General features: G+C 35.7%; 1 protein-coding gene and 1 long non-coding RNA gene across 2 annotated transcripts; one reads left to right on the top strand and one right to left on the bottom strand.

Moving 5' to 3' along the window:
* Positions 1-652: 652 nt before the first annotated feature.
* On the bottom strand, positions 653-22,342 carry LOC115428351 (uncharacterized). Its single transcript, XR_003936609.1, has 4 exons — positions 22,333-22,342; positions 19,420-19,425; positions 12,203-12,210; positions 653-712 (listed from the first exon to the last, which is right to left on the bottom strand). It is a non-coding gene; the product is annotated as an uncharacterized LOC115428351 (long non-coding RNA).
* gdf6b (growth differentiation factor 6b) lies at positions 7,244-9,973 on the top strand. Its single transcript, XM_030147342.1, has 2 exons — positions 7,244-7,671; positions 7,912-9,973. Exons 1-2 carry the CDS (start codon positions 7,335-7,337, stop codon positions 8,802-8,804), a joined length of 1,230 nt encoding a protein of 409 aa, XP_030003202.1. The 5' UTR covers positions 7,244-7,334; the 3' UTR covers positions 8,805-9,973.
* Positions 22,343-23,474: the final 1,132 nt, after the last annotated feature.

Below are 23,474 nucleotides of genomic sequence, written 5' to 3'. Positions count from 1 at the left end.
TTAAATTCTGATATCCTTTAACAATAAAATGTCAATAACCTGAACAAATATGAACAACCTGGAATGTCTAAAGAAAAATAAGTGCGATTTCAACAATATTCTGCCTGTTTTGTGTCTTGGTAGATGTGATCTGTAAGTTGAGGCATAATACTGGTAAAATTGTACTTGTTTTTCTTCAGAAATTTCAGTTTTTTCCAGTTATTCACATCTTTTTTGTTTTAGATAGAAATAGTTTCATCATCTAATGTTATTTTTTGCACCAAAAAAAAATTGGAGTTGTCATTATTTATAGGCTATTCTGATATTATTTTACTGAAAGTGGCCCCTGAAAGAAAATGAGTTTGACATCCCTGACTTGTGTGCACTAAACATTCATACACACATGCATCCAAATGTGCACAGTATGGGTGTGTATTCCAAACACAAATAAGAGGAGAATGGTATTTATTTCTTTTGAATAGAAATTTGTCAAATTCTAGACAGGAATGTAACAGAACAGGTTGAGTTCATTCATGAGCGAGGACACACATGATGGTTTATTAAAGTGTGGGATGTTTAAATGAAGTGGCAGGAGTAGGAAGGGGGGTGTTTGAGATGTGGTCCTGCTCCTGAAGTCCAGCCTACGTTTCTAAAATTACAACCTCAGTGTGAATTCAGTCGAGTGTTAACGGTTTCAAAGATAGAGCTTCAAGAATCACCGTCAATGTTTAACCTGGGATGATATCACCCCCATCTGTAGAGTAAGAGGACTCGCATCAGAGATTATTGCTCAACTTATTAGTCAGAAATATTAACTGAGGGAGTATCTTTTGATTCTAAGAGGCAGTGAATCTTCTCCTCACTAAAACACTTAATGACTTTTTTTTTCCTTTAATTTGTCACCCGTCTATACTTTATGTGTGCATCAGGTGTGTGTTTCTCTTTATGTATCAGGTGCAATAATACATGGAAACTTTACAAAGCTGAAGGAAGACATTAAACATGTTTGGAACTGTCATGCAAACTGTCTTTAAATAATATAATCCCTTTTCAATAAATTCTATTTTCCGATGACAGTGTTCTGAGTGTTTTCTTTGATGTGCGATTAAACTCAATCAGTCACATATATTTACTTTTCAGAAGCCCTAGGTTTGTGGGTTCAGTAAAGTTCTAATGACCACATATGCATTTCTCTGTCTCTGTATTAAAATACAGTCTGGATATATACAACAGTAAAAACAAGCACTGATACAAATATACAAATATAATAGTATTGCTCTTTGGAAGGACATAACTTTAATTCCCTTTACCTTTTTGACTTCTCTTATTACTATTACTAATGCTGTTTTTCAATTCTCCCTCCACTTCCACACTTCTCTCTGAAATAATAATGTCACCTACACACTGATTGATTGATTGATTGATTACACTGGTCAACAACCAATTTATTGTTGAAGTTTTTTGAGCTGATTTAGGATAATTTTGGTGTGCTGAATCCAAAAATCACATTCATTTTGCTCAATCAGGTCAACTTTCTGAACTATGCTACATACTGGCTTTTTACAGCATTTTTACCATTTGTTTTTCAATTTATTAAAATATGTAAGATTTAGCACATTTAATGTCTGAAAAAATAAAAGTAAAAATTTGATTAGTGTAATTTGCCTTCTGACGTTAATCACAGACTCTGTCCGTGGTGCTGAATGACAATTAGCTAAATATCATTTTTACCATTTGTTTTCCAAGTCAATTTAATAAAATATGGAAGATTTAGCACATTTAATCTCTGAAATAATAAAAATAAAAATTTAATTAATGTAATTAGTCATCTGACGTTAATCACAGACTCTGTCCATGGTGCTGAATGACGATTATAGCTAAACACCATTTTTACCATTTGTTTTCCAAGTCAGCTTATTAAAATATGTAAGATTTAGCACATTTAATCCCTGAAAAATAAAAATAAAAATTTGATTAGTGTAATTAGCTTCCTGACGTTAACCACAGACTCTGTCCATGGTGCTGAATGACAATTAGCTAAATACCATTTTTACTATTTGTTTTTCAAGTCAATTTATTAAAATATGTAAGATTGAGCACATTTAATCTCTGAAAAAATAAAATTTGATTAGTGTAATTAGCCTTCGGACGTTAATCACAGACTCTGTCCATGGTGCTGAATGACGATTATAGCTAAATACCTTTTTTACCATTTGTTTTTCAATTTATTAAAATATGTAAGATTTAGCACATTTAATCTCTGAAAAAATAAAAGTAAAAATTTGATTAGTGTAATTTGCCTTCTGACGTTAATCACAGACTCTGTCCGTGGTGCTGAATGACAATTAGCTAAATATCATTTTTACCATTTGTTTTCCAAGTCAATTTATTAAAATATGGAAGATTTAGCACATTTAATCTCTGAAAAAATAAAAGTAAAAATTTGATTAGTGTAATTTGCCTTCTGACGTTAATCACAGACTCTGTCCGTGGTGCTGAATGACAATTAGCTAAATATCATTTTTACCATTTGTTTTCCAAGTCAATTTATTAAAATATGGAAGATTTAGCACATTTAATCTCTGAAAAAATAAAAATTTGATTAGTGTAATTAGCCTTCGGACGTTAATCACAGACTCTGTCCATGGTGCTGAATGACGATTATAGCTAAATACCTTTTTTACCATTTGTTTTTCAATTTATTAAAATATGTAAGATTTAGCACATTTAATCTCTGAAATAATAAAAATAAAAATTTAATTAATGTAATTAGTCATCTGACGTTAATCACAGACTCTGTCCATGGTGCTGAATGACGATTATAGCTAAACACCATTTTTACCATTTGTTTTCCAAGTCAGCTTATTAAAATATGTAAGATTTAGCACATTTAATCCCTGAAAAAATAAAAATAAAAATTTGATTAGTGTAATTAGCTTCCTGACGTTAACCACAGACTCTGTCCATGGTGCTGAATGACAATTAGCTAAATACCATTTTTACTATTTGTTTTTCAAGTCAATTTATTAAAATATGTAAGATTTAGCACATTTAATCTCTGAAATAATAAAAATAAAAATTTAATTAATGTAATTAGTCATCTGACGTTAATCACAGACTCTGTCCATGGTGCTGAATGACGATTATAGCTAAACACCATTTTTACCATTTGTTTTCCAAGTCAGCTTATTAAAATATGTAAGATTTAGCACATTTAATCCCTGAAAAAATAAAAATTTGATTAGTGTAATTAGCTTCCTGACGTTAACCACAGACTCTGTCCATGGTGCTGAATGACAATTAGCTAAATACCATTTTTACTATTTGTTTTTCAAGTCAATTTATTAAAATATGTAAGATTGAGCACATTTAATCTCTGAAAAAATAAAAATTTGATTAGTGTAATTAGCCTTCGGACGTTAATCACAGACTCTGTCCATGGTGCTGAATGACGATTATAGCTAAATACCTTTTTTACCATTTGTTTTTCAATTTATTAAAATATGTAAGATTTAGCACATTTAATCTCTGAAAAAATAAAAGTAAAAATTTGATTAGTGTAATTAGCTTCCTGACGTTAATCACAGACTCTGTCCATGGTGCTGAATGACAATTAGCTAAATACCATTTTTACTATTTGTTTTTCAAGTCAATTTATTAAAATATGTAAGATTGAGCACATTTAATCTCTGAAAAATAAAAATTTGATTAGTGTAATTAGCCTTCGGACGTTAATCACAGACTCTGTCCATGGTGCTGAATGACGATTATCGCTAAATACCTTTTTTACCATTTGGTTTTTCAATTTAGTAAAATATGTAAGATTTAGCACATTTAATCTCTGAAAAAAATAAAAATAAAAATTTGATTAATGTACTTCGTCATCTGACGTTAATCACAGACTCTGTCCGTGGTGCTGAATGACAATTAGCTAAATATCATTTTTACCATTTGTTTTCCAAGTCAATTTATTAAAATATGGAAGATTTAGCACATTTAATCTCTGAAATAATAAAAATAAAATTTAATTAATGTAATTAGTCATCTGACGTTAATCACAGACTCTGTCCATGGTGCTGAATTACGATTATAGCTAAACACCATTTTTACCATTTGTTTTCCAAGTCATCTTATTAAATATGTAAGATTTAGCACATTTAATCCCTGAAAAATAAAAATAAAAATTTGATTAGTGTAATTAGCTTCCTGACGTTAACCACAGACTCTGTCCATGGTGCTGAATGACAATTAGCTAAATACCATTTTTACCATTTGTTTTTCAATTTATTAAAATATGTAAGATTTAGCACATTTAATCTCTGAAAAAATAAAAATAAAAATTTGATTAATGTAATTCGTCATCTGACGTTAATCACAGACTCTGTCCGTGGTGCTGAATGACAATTAGCTAAATATCATTTTTGCCATTTGTTTTCCAAGTCAGCTTATTAAATATGTAAGATTTAGCACATTTAATCCCTGAAAAAATAAAAGTAAAAATTTGATTAGTGTAATTAGCTTCCTGACGTTAACCACAGACTCTGTCCATGGTGCTGAATGACAATTAGCTAAATACCATTTTTACTATTTGTTTTTCAAGTCAATTTATTAAAATATGTAAGATTGAGCACATTTAATCTCTGAAAAAATAAAAATTTGATTAGTGTAATTAGCCTTCGGACGTTAATCACAGACTCTGTCCATGGTGCTGAATGACGATTATCGCTAAATACCTTTTTTACCATTTGTTTTTCAATTTATTAAAATATGTAAGATTTAGCACATTTAATCTCTGAAAAAAATAAAAATAAAAATTTGATTAATGTAATTCGTCATCTGACGTTAATCACAGACTCTGTCCATGGTGCTGAATGACAATTAGCTAAATATCATTTTTACCATTTGTTTTCCAAGTCAATGTATTAAAATATGGAAGATTTAGCACATTTAATCTCTGAAATAATAAAAATAAAAATTTGATTAATGTAATTAGTCATCTGACGTTAATCACAGACTCTGTCCATGGTGCTGAATGACGATTATAGCTAAACACCATTTTTACCATTTGTTTTCCAAGTCATCTTATTAAAATATGTAAGATTTAGCACATTTAATCCCTGAAAAAATAAAATAAAAATTTGATTAGTGTAATTAGCTTCCCGACGTTAACCACAGACTCTGTCCATGGTGCTGAATGACGATTATAGCTAAATACCTTTTTTACCATTTGTTTTTCAATTTATTAAAATATGTAAGATTTAGCACATTTAATCTCTGAAAAAATAAAAATAAAATTTGATTAATGTAATTAGTCATCTGACGTTAATCACATACTCTGTCCATGGTGCTGAATGACGATTAGCTAAATATCATTTTTACCATTTGTTTTAAAAGTCAATTTATTAAATATGTAAGATTTAGCACATTTAATCCCTGAAAAATAAAAATAAAAATTGATTAGTGTAATTAGCCTTCTGACGTTAATCACAGACTCTGTCCGTGGTGCTGAATGACGATTATAGCTAAATACCATTTTTACCATTTGTTTTCCAAGTCAACTTATGAAAATATATAAGATTTAGCACATTTTATCGCTGAAAAAATAAAAATAAAAATTTGATTAGTGTAATTAGCTTCCTGACGTTAATCACAGACTCTGTACATGGTGCTGAATGACAATTAGGTAAATACCATTTTTACCATTTGTTTTCCAAGTCAACTTATTAAAATATATAAAATTTAGCACATTTAATCCCTGAAAAAATAAAAATAAAAATTTGATTAATGTAATTAGTCATCTGACGTTAATCACATACTCTGTCCATGGTGCTGAATGACGATTAGCTAAATATCATTTTTACCATTTGTTTTAAAAGTCAATTTATTAAAATATGTAAGATTTAGCACATTTAATCCCTGAAAAAATAAAAGTAAAAATTTGATTAGTGTAATTAGTCATCTGATGTTAATCACAGACTCTGTCCATGGTGCTGAATAACAGTTAGCTAAATACCATTTTTATCATTTGTTTTCCAAGACAACTTATTAAAATATGTAAGATTTAGCACATTTAATCTCTGAAATAATAAAATAAAAATTTGATTAATGTAATTAGTCATCTGACGTTAATCACAGAATCTGTCCATGGTGCTGAATGACGATTATAGCTAAATACCATTTTCACCATTTGTTTTCCAAGTCATCTTATTAAAATATGTAAGATTTAGCACATTTAATCCCTGAAAAAAATAAAAATAAAAATTTGATTTGTGTAATTAGCTTCCTGACGTTAACCACAGACTCTGTCCATGGTGCTGAATGACGATTATAGCTAAATACCTTTTTTACCATTTGTTTTTCAATTTATTAAAATATGTAAGATTTAGCACATTTAATCCCTGAAAAAATAAAAGTAAAAATTTGATTAGTGTAATTAGTCATCTGACGTTAATCACAGACTCTGTCCATGGTGCTGAATGACGATTATAGCTAAACACCACTTTTACCATTTGTTTTCCAAGTCATCTTATTAAAATATGTAAGATTGAGCACATTTAATCTCTGAAAAAATAAAGATTTGATTAGTGTAATTAGCCTTCGGACGTTAATCACAGACTCTGTCCATGGTGCTGAATGACAATTAGCTAAATACCATTTATACCATTTGTTTCCAAGTCAACTTATTAAAATATGTAAGATTTAGCACATTTAATCTCTGAAAAAATAAAAATAAAAATTTGATTAGTATAATTAGTCATCTGACGTTAATCACAAACTCTGTCCATGGTGCTGAATGACGCTACAGCCACGTTGCATCTCCTCAGGTTTCCTTTTCAAACATTAGGTTGTTTTTTGGTTTTTCACTAGAGGGCGATAAATTCCATGGTGTTGAACCTTTTTGACGCACTATGCAACCACACAGAGGCCAAGTTCCATCCACTTTTACCAAAAACACCAAAAACACATCAGAGAATCAGAGCCAATCACAACCTTCGATGCAGGTTGTGTTTAGTGCATGCAGGTTTGTGTGCGTAAATCTGATCTAATCCATGTGCGCAGTGGAGGAGCCTGACGCGCATCTTTTCAGCGCGCATCTGTCTTCCCAGATTCGGACACTGGTGACATTGGGACAATTAGTTTTACGGCCTTAATTTGTGCCCACCATTTAGCCCTGTGCGATAACAGTACAATGTGGGCGTGTTCTCTCCCCCTTTTTAACTTTGCACCGCCTGTCCTGAGCTGTGCGCACTTTGCGGAGCTGCCACTTGCCGCTGAGTGGATGCAGAGTTCAGCTCGTGGTCCCCCGACCACAGCTCAGGCTCCGGCTCCGATAAACGCAGAGAAGACACCAGAGGATGGATTTCTACCACTTTGCTTTTCTCTGCGGGGCTCTTGTGTTTTCATGGGAATCCTCCTGTGTGCACACTCTTGCTATTTTCCCTCCAGCTGCGCCAAAAAGCAGCAAGGTGAAGATTTTTGACGGACAAGAGGCGTCTAAATATTTTAAGGAGTTTTACGCACCAGCCTCCACAGACAGAAACACCAAACCTAAAGATTTCATAGAGCCTCATGATTATATGTTGTCTATTTATAAAACTTTCTCCACAGCGGAGAAACTGGGACTAAACGCCAGCTTTTTTCGGTCTTCAAAGGCTGCAAACACCATCGCAAGTTTTGTGGACAGTGGGCAAGGTATGTGGAGCTCTATTGTGTGTGTGTGTGTGTGTGTGTGTGTGTGTGTGTGTGTGTGTGTGTGCGCGTGTGCGTGTGCAGGTAGGATGGATAGATTGAACAGCCATGACTCATGTCTCTTAGATTAATTCAGTGCAGACAAATGTGGGATTCTTCCTGTCAGATTCCACGTCTCTTTGGTATGCACATCATCTCCGTGAGAATGTATCTGACCCTCTGCTGTTTTAATGCTTTCCACAGATGACCTCCCACTTTCCCCTCTGAGGAGACAGCGGTATCTGTTCGACGTCTCAACCCTCCCAGAAAAAGCGGAGGTGCTGGGAGCAGAGCTCAGGATATACACCAAAGTGTCTGGGAATTTCAGGATATCAGAAACAGAGCCCGTCGACATCCAGCTCCTCTCCTGCTACGACCAGCAGCTGCTGGACTCCAAAACCCTGGACCTCCAGGATTCCCACAGGCCAAAGTGGGAGGTGTTGGACGTCTGGGAGATATTCAAAGAGCGGGAGCACCTGAGCCAGGGCAAGCTCTTCTGTCTGGAGCTCAGGGCCACGCTGGATAACCCCGAGAGGGAGCTGGACCTGCACCTTCTGGGCCTGCACCGCCACGGGAAACCCCAGCAGAAGAAAGCCATCTTAGTGGTCTTCACCAGATCCAAGAAGAGGCAGACCCTCTTCAGCGAGAGGAGAGAAGGGAGAGCTCTGCTGGGCCTCGACAGGAAACCCAAAGAGAGGGGTCCGGGTGCCAAAGCCAGCAGGAGGAGGAGGACAGCGGCTTCTAAAACCCGACACGGGAAGAGGCACGGGAAGAAGTCCAAATCCAGGTGCAGTAAGAAGCCGCTGCACGTCAACTTCAGAGACCTGGGCTGGGACGACTGGATCATAGCCCCGCTGGACTACGAGGCGTACCACTGTGAGGGTGTGTGCGACTTCCCCCTGCGCTCCCACCTGGAGCCCACCAACCACGCCATCATCCAGACTCTGATGAATTCCATGAACCCCAGTAACATGCCCCCGAGCTGCTGCGCCCCGTCCAAACTCAGCCCCATCAGCATCCTCTACATCGACTCAGGAAACAATGTGGTGTACAAACAGTACGAGGACATGGTGGTGGAGTCCTGCGGCTGTAGGTAGTAGCGTGACCTTTGACCTCCTTATTGTCCGTCAGGCTCCGCATTTAGTGGACATAAAACATTTCAAAAAGAACATCTGTGTGGGAAGAGGCACAGATTTATAACCCGCTGATGTGTTTCATAACCGTGGACCAAATGAGGTCAAGACGCCTTAAACACTGCAGTGATTCCCAGTTTGTGGATATGAGATAAACTTCAGGGCTGCAATGAAGGATTACTTTTATTATCAACAAACATGCTGATTATTTTGACCATTAATCAACTGATTCCTTTATAAAAACGTCTCAAACACCTGCTAGAATGTCCCACTGGTCATATTTATCAACCCTCAAAACAAAACCTAAATGTATTTGGTTTTCTCCCAGAAATATCATATAATTATATATGAAAAACCATAAACAGAGGAGCAGAACAGCAACAAAAAGCAAAAAAAAGGAGGAATTAGGTCAGATTTAGAAACTCTATCAGTGTACAAGAGGATTTGATAAAGTATTATCAACAAAAGTGAAGAAAAATGCAAAATAAAAAGCCAACATAAACAGCATGAAGATGGGAAATATAAGAGGCTGCAACCTGCATTTAGGGAAATTAGTTTTTAGGTTTGTTTTTATTATCAAATGAGTTTTAATATTCTTTTTGCAAACTATTCTGTAGATGTAAAATTACCTGGTGACACTTGGATCATTCGCCGAAAAAACAGTCTTTGTGACATTTCAACAGCCTCACTTTAATATTTAATATGTGATATAAATACGTAATATTAAATAAATTAAGACGGAGTTCAATTTCAGCACAAAACCAATTAAATATAACTTAATATAGGAAATTTTTCGCCTATCCGTGCATTAAAGTTGCAAAGAATGAAATGATGTTAGTAAATGTGATGATTCATGTGCAGCTGATTGTTGAATTCCAACTAAAAAGCTGCTGAAATGTTCCAAACACTGTGCAGATTGTCTAAATAAAACCGTTACTAATTACCTCTTTTATTCACTTTAAGACTAAACCATTACTTGTAAAGATAACCAGCTTATTAATCGTTAATGAAAACAAACATTAGTTGAGGTTTTAATCTTATCTGGCGACAAATATTCACAAACATGAAAAAAAAAACAACTGGAAAATAACACATTTGTGCCATGTACTAGTATGCTTCAACAGAAAGCATTCATATAAAAACAGGGGTGTCAAACTCATTTTAGTCCAGGGGCCACACACAGACTAATCTGATCTAAAGTGGGCCGGACCAGTAAAATAACATAAATAATAGGATAAGAACTTAGAAGTAATGTCAACTCTAAAGTTTTCTCTATGTTTTTGAGTGAAAAAAGTCAAATTCCATAATGAAAATGTTTACATCTACGAACCATAACATGAACAAATATGTACAACCTGAAAATTATTCTTATTTTTTTAAAAATATGTGCAATTTTAACAATGTTGCACCTAGTTTATGATTTATACATTACAACTTACAGATCACAGTGGATCTACAAATACACAAAACATTTAATAACAGGCAGCATATTGGTAAAATTACACATACTATTCTTAACACATTCCAGGATGTTCATATTTGCTCAGGTTATTCACATTTTTTCTGAAAGGCTGGTCTGTAAATGTAAACATTTTTGTGTAATTTTACGTTTTTAAAACTAAAACAAAGACAAAATTTTGCAGTTTCATCATTTATAGGTTATTATGATAGTATTTTACTGGTCTGACACAATTGAGATACACTGACCTAAAATGATTTTAACATCCTTGATTGTTAATATCTTCAGTGTAATTTTTGCATTTCACAAATTCATCCCATGGGCTGGACTGGACCGTTTGGCGGGCCGGATTTGGTCCCCGGGCCGCATGTTTGACACCTGTGATATAAAACATACAGTACATGTAATGCCATATAATATAGTGTTGACAGGGTTTTTTTTTGTTTTTCAGTTGCAGTAAAGAAAAAAAAAATGCAGGGACAAAACGCAGCAGGTGAAATATAACACGCCCCTATTTTGCGAGACTTTTGCTGAATTGTTTAGAAAAATCGAAGTGATAAACAGGTTGAAACTCGAGCGAATCTCTGCAGGTTTAAAGACTAGATCTTCACGGCTTCGACTCAGGGAACGAACTCGAGTGCTGGAAAAATAAATAAATAAAACAAAATAAAATGTGACGTCCTTTTATCAGATGAAGTCCAACGGAAACACCGCAGGGTTTTCTCACAGCTTTACTTTTTTCGTCGACGAGACCACTTAAGTTTGTCTAAAATGCACTGATGTTCAGAGATACCACATGTAAATATTGAATGGAGATAATTTATGTTCTATGAGTAAGTTATTGCATTTTTTTTTTTTTTTTATTTGTCCACTTCCAGACTGAATGAATCACACCTTCTGGACGTTCAGGTTCAAATACACATCTGGGTAATGTTTCTGTCACAGACTGTGAAATACTTTGGTATTATCTGTGGGTTTTTTTTGTCTGTACATATAAATAGGAAATAATTTGTTCACCAAAGACAAAAAAAAGTGTCTTTTTTTTTTAATTTGGTGAATTTATTTTTTTTAGGGTATACTATTAGTAGCACATTTTATCCTCATATTTTGTTTGCGCTCTGTATTATTACTGGAATCTAAAAAATAATATATAACACTGATCGATACTGCATCAAACCATGTGACGCATTTTTTACAGTGTGGAATAATCAGTAAAACTAATTTAACCCAAATGAATTTATTCTTATAAACTGTATGAAGTGTTAAAATACATAGAGTAACAGGCCATTTAAATGTCCTCGACTATGTTTTCTGTTTGGCTGTTTTATTCTAAATTAAGTACTTTATTTCTGCATTTCGTCGACTTTTTGTCCATTTTATGGTTATTTCTTAAATATATTTTATGATGCATGTCATAATTAGATTTTTTTTTTATCCTAGCGGTTCACTTTAACAGGTTTTTATGAAGCTTTTCTATTAGAGCACTGAGGCTAAGCTTTGTTTTTGTCAAATAAATTACACTTTATAAGTACATTTGGTGTCGTAGGTTATTGCGTTGACAGTATGACTGGGTTTATTTCACACATTTCACCTGAAAATGCAGCTCAAAGTCAGTGATTATTATAATTGAATGATAACCCAATCTCCATTTTATTTCAGGTTTTTTTTTGCAGAACTAATATCACTGTAATGCTGAATAATTTTATATAAAATGACAGTGAACCTGAGGGATGTCTGACTCTTATTAGTTTATAAGAAAATCGGTGTTTTTGTGTTGTTTTTGTCAGGCTGAAATTAGAAGCATCTTTTTGAGTCTTGCAAAAACAACCCCTTTTCTGTAAAACATAAGTTAAACTTTACTTTTAAAACTATAATTAAATATACGATACTATATATTCTATACATATTAAACTATCCTTTACTTTTCACCATCTTCCAAATACAAAGCTCCATTTTGACCAAATAAATCTGATATTGCGGTATCCTCTGAACAGTTTGCCAAATTTATTCACTAAATATATTTACTTTTATTGTTTTACATATTATCAGGTCAAATCTTTCGTGGTTTAATCTCAATGGATTTACTCAAATACTGCACTGAAGTACAAATTCAAGACAGTTGCAAGTTACATTTCTGTTTTATTTTACTTTTATTCCATTTCTAAAAAGAACATTGATTAGACCTTTGTAGTTTTAGCAGTGTGATTCAACTGGTGAGAAAATAATCCAAAAATATATCTAATAATAACTAAGACAGATGCCACATGATGAAGTACAATAGTGAAATGTTCTTGTATGTAGTATTTATTGGTAAAAACACCATGATGTAGTATTCTGTAACATTAATACAATTTTTAAGTAATAATTCTACACAAATGAGTACTTTTACTTAATATACTTTTAAAACATAAACGAATTAATATGTCTATTCAAGCATAAAAAATACTGTCAATAATAATCAGAATTAGAATTGTATAATTTATTCTGACAATGAAAGGTATAAGAGAATATATGCACAGTTGTATGTACATGCATGGACCTGTATACATATATACAGGTAGGATTTTAAATCTATATACAGTCGTGGAAAACTAATTAGACCATCAAAAGTCATCAAAAACAATGGTTATGCAATCCAGTACTAACTCCTGTGTGTATCATGTGACTAAAACAGACAAAAGAAACACAGAATGTCTAAAAGCACTGTTTTTGTCAGTACAATGCCATAGATATTGATGTAAGAACTCAAGGTGATTTTGGTTATTATCAAGGAAAACATGGAAAATGGATAGATATCAGTTCTGAAATTAAACTACTATGAGCTATTTTTGTTGTTTCATTATATTTGTCCAAACAAATATACCTTTAGTTGTACCAGGCATTAAAATGAACAAGAAATTGAATAAATAATGAAGGAATATTTTTTTCCGCGACTGTATATAACGATATAAAAAGCCAATTTTCAAGGAATTGGCTCATATGTTACACAGCTTTGGAAACACTAGTCATAAATGTGACTAGTAAAGACAACAAGAGTATTATTTCTGTGCACGTGTGTGGTAAAAATATGACAAAATACACATTTAGGCTTATTTATTAAACAAATTAACTGGATATTAAATTAAAAAATAATAATCTAGGAACAATAAATGTGCCAAAAATAAATAATCTCAAGGATTATTTTATTGAGTTTGCATAAAAGTCTAATAATTATTTTCTAAAACACAGGTCTCAAACATGCGGCCCGGGGGCCAAATGCGGCCCGCAAAAGATTCCAATTTGTGGGATGAATTTGCAAAGTGTAAAAATTCCACAGTCAAGGCTGTGGAACTCATTTTAGTTCAGGTTCCACATACTGACCAATATGATCTACAGTCAAATAATAACGGCATAATAACCTACAAAAAATAACGACTCCATATTTTCTTATTGGTTTGATGTAAAAAAAAAAAAAAAAAAAATATTGCATTATGCCTATAAATTTTTGTCTTTGTTTTAGTGCAAAAAATAACATTAAATTATGAAAATATTTACATTTACAAACTATCCTGTAACAATAAAATGTGAATAACCTGAACAAATATGAACAACCTGAAATGTCTAAAGAAAATTTAGCACAATTTTAATAATTTTCTGCCTGTTCCTCAGTGTTTAGTGTCTTTGTAGATCTGATCCATAATGCACATGGACAAATGATAAGTTGAGGCAGAATATTGTTAAAACTGCACTTATTTTTGTTAAGAAATTTCCATTTTTTCAGGTTGTTCACATCTTTTTCTGTTTGGATAGTTTATAAAAGTAAGTATTTTCGTAATTTAATGGGTTTTTTTGCACTAAAACAAAGACAAAATTTGGAGTTTTCATTATTTATCGGTTATTACGTTATTATTTTACTGGAGATCAAATCGGGCTGAATGTGGCCCCTGAAAGAAAATGAGTTTGACACCCCTGTTCTAAAACCTCCGTGATTCAGTTTGACACAGTTTTAAGGAATCATTGACCTAAAACCATCCTGCGTACCTGCTATTGATCGTTGTAAATAAGTGATCAGAATGCAGTGACTGATTAGTTCTCTCTCTCTCTCTGTGGTGTTTCAGCGGTGAGTGGGGTGAGTGACAGGTTTCAGGGTGAAACAGGGTCAGCAGACAAGAGCAGAGAGCGCCATCTTCCATGGGTGGGCTGTGTGAGTTGTGGGTAAAAAAGGGGAGGGGGTAGTGTGTGTGTGTGTGTGGGGCAGGGGGGGTAAAATGTGACAAGCAAATTGGTGGGCAGAGCAAGGATGACCCCCTTTAGTCTTGAGCCATAGTGGGTCCCCTGCCCCTCAGACAATGGCCGTGGAGGATCTCAACATCAGATTAAGCCTGGCTTTTCCTCAGCGGGGTCAAAGGTCAAGTGGTCCATTGTCTTCGGGGGCTGCGGACATTAAACAACGTACACTTCCCCTTAGAAATGGGCAGCAATCAAGAGGAAGGAATGCGTTGTGATGCTCTCGGAGGGCCTCGCCGTCACTGGCCAAACAACAAGGGAGATATAAAAAAGGGGCGGCGGGTTTGAAGCAGCTGTTCCCAAACAGCCAGTCCAGGACAAAAGACTGGAATGCACGGTCTCTATAGCGGCCCGCGGAGGCGTTTCTGGGCTGTGTTGAGCCGTGGCAGATTTGCAGCGAGATGGAGGAAAATATTTGCAGGGGAAACAAAGCCGGGTGTAAATCCAGCGCAGGATTGGGCTGCTGTAATCAGGGAGGGTGGGAAATAACCAGAGCTGGTGTTTTTCTGTGATGTAAATGTTTCACACATGTCCACAGGCCAGCCAGAGGGAAGAAAGCACAGAGTGGGCTAAGTGACAAAGAGAGAAGGCCTTTGTAATCTATGATCAAATATTTACTTAAAGGATAGGTTCACCATTTTTTCAAGTCAGACTTAAAACAACACAGCAGACCGTTACTGTATCCACTGGGAAACTTTCCCTCTCGCGTCTCTGTTTTCAAGAATATTACCGGTGTGGATGCGACTTTTAGATCATTCGCTCAAGTTTCTGCTCCTTAAATTGCATAGCTTTCATATTTTTCTAAGTCACACCTAAGTGAACACATTTAGACTCTGGACAGCAGTGGTGGGGGAAGTACTGAAGCTTAGGTGGTCTGGTGCAGGTCTGCTCTGTGTTCCAGAAAAACAAATATCTATATATAAATATATAAATATATAAAATATATACTCAGTTAACCCGTAAAGACCCAGACAACCACTGTCGACCAAAAGCATCTATTGATCTAAACTGTTCATCCATTAATTCTATCAATACATGTAAATAATTGGTGTAAAATACAGTTTGTCGTCTTTTCACGGTCATCAGATATGACCCATTTTGGACGTTCAGAGGCTCTGTAGTTACCGTGGAACACCGTCATCTTCTACAGCATTGATTCACCAGTAAAACCCATGGCGTGGATCAACGACAGGGATGGAGACACTGGGTTTATGTTTAGTTAATGAAAGATTTTGCTGAAAAAGTCACTATTTCTTCAGCTTTTTTCTGTTTTGACTATAATAACCTGTGAACTTTTACTCTGACTTAAAACAACACAAGCAGACCGTCAATGTATCCACTGGGAAACTTTCCCTCTTGCTTCTCTGTTTTCAAGACTATTACCGTGTGGATGCGACTTTTAGATCATTCGCTCAAGTTTCTGCTCCTTAAATTGCGTAGAGCTCGTATTTTTCTAAGTCACGCCAAAGTTGAACACACTGGGGGAAGTACTGAAGCTTAGGTGGTCTGGCGCAGGTCTGCTCTGTGTTCCAATAAGTCAGAACTAAACATGGAGAATCAGCGTTTCAGTTTCTCTGCTCCGTATATCTGGAACAAACTACCAGAAATATCAGGTCTGCTGAGAGTCTGAGTTCTTTTAAGTCAAGTTAAAGACTCTCACCTGTTCACTGCTGCCTTTGACTAAAAGGCTTTTGACTTTTTACATTTTACATTCTCTTTCGAAACTCTGCACTGCAACTTCTACATTAATATATAGTGTTTTTATATTTTTGGGTCTTATGTGTTGTTTTCTTACTTCCTGTTTTTAATTCACCTTTTTACATGTTTAATTTATAATGTTTTAAATGTGTTTCTTTTTCCTTGTCGTATTTCAATGTCCTGTGTGAAGCACCTGAATTGCCTTGTTGCTGAAATGTGCTATACAAATAAACTTGCCTTGCTTTAGTACTTACATAAATATATAAAATATATACTCAGTTAACCCATAAAGACCCAAACAACCACTATTGACCAAAAGCATCTATTGATCCTAAACTGTTGATCCACTAACTCTATCAATCCATGTAAATAATTGGTGTAAAATACATTTTGTCATCTTTTCACAGTCATCAGATATGACCCATTTGGACGTTCAGAGGCTCTGTAGTTACCGTGGAAACACCATCATCTTCTACAGCATGATTTCACCAGTAAAACCCATGGAGTGGATCAATGACTGGTTGTATACAATAGTTTTTATGTTCAGTTAATGATATATTTTGCAGACAAAGTCTTTTTTTTCTTCAGTTTTTTCAATTATAATTACCTTTAAATTTATTCTGAACTTCAACGAACATGTACATGATCAGTAACTTACAAGAAAATCCAAAAACAGAAATAATATTATAATAAATTAAATGCCAGTCCCTTCTGAAGGTTAAATGTAGAGGGAAAATTCATGTAGAAGTTGCCATAAAATAGTTGTAACTCTGTAAAGTTTAAAACACTGAGTGAAAAAGAATCAGAGCTTTTACTGAAGTCTAAAAAATGCAGTATAATGTTGAATAGAACAGGAGAAAATCAGTATTTACACATATTTCAGGTTACTGTGACTGAAAGTGATTTGGTCAAAACTGATCGGTGGGATTTTTCCTAAATGTGTAGATTTCATATTTTTCTAAGTCACACCTAAGCTGAACACATTTAGGCTCTGGACAGCAGTGGTGGAGGAAGTACTGAAGTTTAGTACTTATATAAATATATAAAATATATACTCAGTTAACCCATAAAGACCCAAACAACCACTGTCGACCAAAAGTATCTATTGATCTAAACTGTTGATCCACTAACTCTATCAATACATGTAAATAATTGGTGTAAAATACAGTCTGTCATCTTTTCATGGTTACCAGATATGACCCATTTGGACGTTCAGAGGCTCTGTAGTTACCGTGGAAACACCGTCATCTTCTACAACATTGATTCACTTGTAAAACCCATGGAGTTGGATCAATGACAGCGGATGGACACACTGGGTTTATGTTCAGTTAATGAAAGATTTTGCTAAAAAAGCCACTATTTCTTCAGTTTTTTTTCTGTTTTGATATAACCCGGTGGTTCCCAGCTTTTTTTGGCTCACGACCCATTAACATTACAAATTTCTGGCGACCCCAGATATTGTTTTTGTTAAATTAATGTTTTTTGATCATGTTATAGTTTGCTATACGATGTTGCAAATAACATTAATTTTAGAGGACATTTAGTCTATATAATGTGCATTATTATGGACGGAGGCAGAAAAGCCAGGTGTAGATTACTGCACAAAGTGAGAATTTTATTTTCCTTTTTCAGGATATGTGCAGTCAGTCCAGCTTGGATTTACAAGGATGACAATTAATACTGAACAAACAAGAACTCAAACTATGAATTATGAAAGAGCTGCAGCAGTCTGAAACTGACCACAATGAAATTGAAACGGTAAACAGAACCACAGTGCTTAGTTTCAGTTCAGAGTTTGTCATGTCTTTTATGTATCGGGATTGTCTCTGTCCGCTCCACATATATGTTTTAATAACCTTTGACTTTTACTCTGAGCTTTTATGAACATCTACACGATCAGTCAAGTAAATAAAGAAAAATACATGATTTTCACTGGAAGAAAAATGCTAAATTCAGAGGATTAATTATAACAAATGGTGATAAATCATGTAGGAAAGGTCATATAGAGAGAAAAATTCATTTGGTAAGTGCCACAAAAGTCACACTGGGTCCTAATGGGTTAAAAGTCGAAGTACTACATCAACAATCTTACTTCAGTAAACGTAAGTTCTTATTTTTAAATTTACTATTAAGTTGTTGTTTTTTTTTAAGTAAAAGTACTCACACAGTGGGTCGTCTCAATGTCTGGACTGTACCATTATGATAAAGAATGTAGAGAATGTCACTGCTGTGATATTTACAAACAACCATACTGTCTACGTGTATTTTAAAGGCTAGTGTACTTATTGTGTGCTTTCTGCAATACTCTACGTACTCTAACTTATAATTCTGTGGATGACAAGTTATTTATTACCCACTAATTTATCAATTTAGCTTCTACCTTAACTATTTTTTCATGCAAGATTTTAAAGGAAGTTGTGTTCATAAAATGTAACGTGTAACAGCATAAATTGTACAAATGTAGTGGAGTAGAAAGTACAGATAAGTACAGATAATGGAGGTAAAATCAAAAGTATGCCTTATTATTTTTGCTAAAGTACAGATAAGTACAGATAATGGAGTAAAATCAAAAGTATGCCTTATTATTTTTGCTAAAGTACAGATAAGTACAATAATGGAGTAAAATCAAAAGTATGTTTTGTTTTTATGAAGTACAGATACATAAATATTTACTTAAGTACAGTAATTAAGTACAAATACTTTGTTAGATTCCACCACTGTTGGAACAGTAACAGTATTTTCCTCATTAACACTTTATAAACATCATTAAGTTCAGGCCGTCTTAGGTGCATGTATGATAACTGTCATTCCTTCTGCTCATATTGTACGTTTAGGATCCTTCTCCAAAACACTCTCACTGTAAGTGTTGTAAGACAAACTCCACAGACCAGAAAATATTTTTATGAAGTGTCTGAAGTCATTGTGAAGTTAAAGTCTGTTTATTACTAAATTCCCACATTTTTTATGCCTTCGTTTCTGGCAACAGCCACGGCTTTGTGTTTTGAGTCGGTCAACTGTTTGCCTCAGGAACGCAATAGTTTAATAATACTCAAGGTGAATTTATTAAATTTGGCTTAATGTCCACTGGAACTCAAATAAGAACAGATTGGATTTTGGTGCCAGAGGTAAAAAGTCAAGGTCACAAACACACAGAACTGGAAACTGGAACACTCATATGTTCTGTCAGTCCACCCGGTGGCCGGTCACAGTACTGCAACAACAACAACAAAAACCTAACTCTAACCCACATTCATCCCATAGGCCAGCTTGACCCCTTGGATGGTCAGTTTTGGCCCACGGATGTATGTTTGGCACCTTTATCGTACACATGTGGGACTGATCTGCAGGTATTAGTAACATACAGATGGGTAGATTTGTGACATTAAAATCACAAATCTACTCATTAGGGTTAGAGTTAGAGTGGGGTTAGAGGGTTAGGGTTAGGGTTAGGGTTAGAGTGGGGTTAGGTTTAGGGTTAGGGGTCAGGGTAAGGTTAGGGGAATATGTTTTAAAAGATGCACTGGCTCACAAATCCTATTAATATTGTTTTCCTACAAATTAAAAAGAAACATATGAAAAGGTCTATTAAAACTCTCTAAAAGGTCTCTAAAAAATCTTCCAGGTAAATATTCAGAATTGGCTTAAACTGTGATTAAAAAATAGGATTAGGATTTTTGGTTAGGGCAGTGGTTCTTAACCTTGTTGGCGGTACTGAACCCCACCAGTTTCATATGCGCATTCACCGAACCCTTCTTTATTAAAAAATAAAATAGGATTTTTTTCAAATTCAAGACACAGGCATATGTTTTACTGGTGCACAAAATGAACTGTGCATTAACATCACTGTGTTCAAAGAACAAAACCAATACAGTGCATGAATTCACAACAAATTACATACCTTTTCACAAAGACATGACCTTTTTTAATACTACCACACTGAAATGGTTTTAATTTTTAACCTTATGTATTCCAATAATGAACTTATTGAATTTATGCTATTTATCATTTTTAACATTTTAACACACACCCATCACCTAATTTCCATCAAGCTACAGTAATAATGAATATTTACTGCAAATCAGTGTATCAATAGTGTATCAAAAAAAAGTTCTCATTATACTCCTTCAGTATTTTGTGATTGTTGTTTTATTACGGCACTAGCTCGGCTTTAGCGTAATACGATTTCTCCATCCGTGACGGTGCGTCGGTCGTCACATGATTGCAGCTGACCAGTGCGGTGACCGAAAAATGTAAACAAACGCTACACATGGCTGCCTCCGTGGTTAACAGGAAGTAGCAAAAGTCATAACAACGATGTGGAAAATACTCAAATAATTCATCGTCAGACGAGTGGAAGAGATTATAAACATTTCTGGATGTGTTGTAGTGCTATAAGCAACAACAATACACCGCGTATACTGGATGTCAATCAGAGAAAGAGTCTCCGAAGCTGTTTGTTTACATACATGGACCTAGCCCGACACACACACCCGACTAATGAGTCGAGTGTGTGTCTTGACCTCCGCCGAACCCCTGAGACGACTCACCGAACCCCTAGGGTTCGATCGAACCCAGGTTAAGAACCACTGGGTTAGGGTAGGATTGGGGGTCAGGGTTAGGGATAAGGATAGGTTTATAGGATAGGGCTGGGTTAGGGGTTAGGGTTAGGGGATAGCGTTAGGGCTAGGGTTATGGGATAGGGTTAGGGTATAGGGGATAGGGGATAGGGGTTAGGGGATAGGGTTAGGGGATAGGGTCAGGGGATAGGGTTAGGGGATAGGGGTTAGGGCTAGGGTTAGGGGATAGGGTTAGGGCTAGGGTTAGGGGATAGGGTTAGGGATAGGGATAGGGGATAGGGTTAGGGCTAGGGTTAGGGGATAGGGTTAGGGATAGGGATAGGGGATAGGGTTAGGGCTAGGGTTAGAGGATAGGGTTAGGGATAGGGATAGGATAGGGGATAGGGTTAGGGTTAGGGTTAGGGATAGGGTTAGGGGATAGGGTTGGGAGATAGGGTTTGGGCTAGGGTTAGGGGCTAGGGTTAGGGATAGGGTTAGGGATAGGGGATAGGGTTAGGGATAGGGGCTAGGGTTAGGGCTAGGGTTAGGGGATAGGGTTAGGGATAGGGGATAGGGTTAGGGATAGGGATAGGGGATAGGGTTAGGGGCTAGGGTTAGGGATAGGGTTAGGGATAGGGGATAGGGTTGGGGGATATGGTTAGGGCTAGGGTTAGGGTTAAGGTTAGAGTTAGGGGATAGGGTTAGAGTTAGGTTTATTGGAAATCTATCGTACATGCATGGGCTCACAAACCAGTTTTGTTTTTGTTCCCTCATGTGGTTCTGAACCAGAGTGTTTTTAAAAGAAACATAGTCAGCCTGATGGTTCCAGGATATCTGATTCCACGTAAGTACTGAAAGGTAGGTAGACGGGGGGGGGGGGGGGGGGGGGGGTGTTATATTTATTTATTTGAGGTGTGAAACTATAAAGAAATGAGACAAACGTTCTTCTTGAGGTGAGTAAGGTAGGGGTTAGGGTTAGGGTTGGGGTAGGGGTTAGGATGGGGGTTTGGGTCAGGGTTAGGGTTTTTTAAAAATATCTTGTGGTAGGAATGTCACAGGAGGGACGGTTGGGGTGTCTACAGACAGGTCTCATTAAGACGGAGAAACTGGTATAAGATGAGTTGTTGTGTGATGTTGGGTGGTGAAGCAAATTTGATAAAACCCCACTGGTCTCACCGTGGTTCGCTGTATCTCAGGAATGGAAGGTTGTAGAGACACAGGACCGGCATTTTCAGCGACCCCAGGATGGATCGTAGACATCAGTGTAAACATGATGAATTCATACAGTGCAACTTCAGAAACTGTGGGTTTATTTTTTTCATTGGAGGAGGACTGATACACATGAAGTTCTTTAGAAAGACTCAGTGTGAACATGAGGAATGACTACAACAAACAGAACCATTTTCACTTCTCATATTGATCCAAGACCAGCTGTGGGCATATCCACTAAACCTGTTTCCACAAAGACAACAAAACGCCTTTCCCCTGCAGGTTTGGGCTGATAAATCCCAACACGTGTCATGTTTGTTTGCTTTAAGTCTCTGCAGAAGTGAGGTCCCTGCCATCCTGACCTGTGTGTTTGCTCTGGTAAACGTTGCCTGTCCAAGGCTCTGGACTGGAAAACCCTCTGTGTGGAGTCGAATGGCAGACTGAAAGCTGTCTGACTGACAAACAGGGAAGTGACTTGTTTCTCCTTCTGTGGTTAAGTAAACACAAAGGATCGCACAGCGTCAGTACGTCCAACGAATTATGCGGAATCAGAGATGGGCTTGTCTGAACCGAACTGATCCTCAACTTTCTCACACGGACCTCATATATTTGTTATTTTTTGTGTATTTAAGCACAAAAAAAAATACACTTTTTTTTTTTTTTTTTGCCAAATGTTTTTATTTAAATTTTATCATTCTGACAACCATACAACAAACAACACACAGTGCATATATCAGATCCATACAACCTGTTGACTACAATCACAAACATTATTATGTTTACAAGAAAAAAAAATTAAAGCTGCAAGCAGCATTGGGCGGGACCTCGCACTGGGCATTCTGCCTCCTGTGCATTCCACCTCCCGTGCGTTCTGCCTCCCATGACCATCGACACCTCAGCTCCATTCACTCCTGACACTAACCCCCTCCCTTTTGTATCCGTCTTACTTTCTTCCCTACAGAACACCTGCGCCTTTCTGCTGAAACCACCATCACCTTTTAATGAGGCTTTTATTTTGAAAAGCCTACTGTGTGTGTATGCATATGTGTGTGTGACAGACAGAATCCGTTTGAGTGAAACTGAATGAACAGTTGAGCATAAAAAACTCATATTGTACAGTTGTATTAAGGCTTTGATTTTGAAAAACTTTATTTTGTGTTGTGGTTGCGTGTGTGTGTCTGTGCGTGTTACCTTTCACATTTTTATCATGTCTTCATTTTATTCTAGTTTTATATATCTATATCTATCTATCTATCTATCTATCTATCTATCTATCTATCTATCTATCTATCTATCTATCTATCTATATCTATATATATATAAATATATATATATATACAGTACAGGCCAAAAGTTTGGACACACCTTCTCATTCTTCGCATTTTCTTTATTTTCATGACTATTTACATTGTAGATTCTCACTGAAGGCATCAAAACTATGAATGA

Source organism: Sphaeramia orbicularis, chromosome 11, assembly GCF_902148855.1.
Source record: "Sphaeramia orbicularis chromosome 11, fSphaOr1.1, whole genome shotgun sequence".
Lineage (NCBI taxonomy): Eukaryota > Metazoa > Chordata > Actinopteri > Kurtiformes > Apogonidae > Sphaeramia > Sphaeramia orbicularis.
This window is presented reverse-complemented; position numbering and strand designations above follow the sequence as displayed.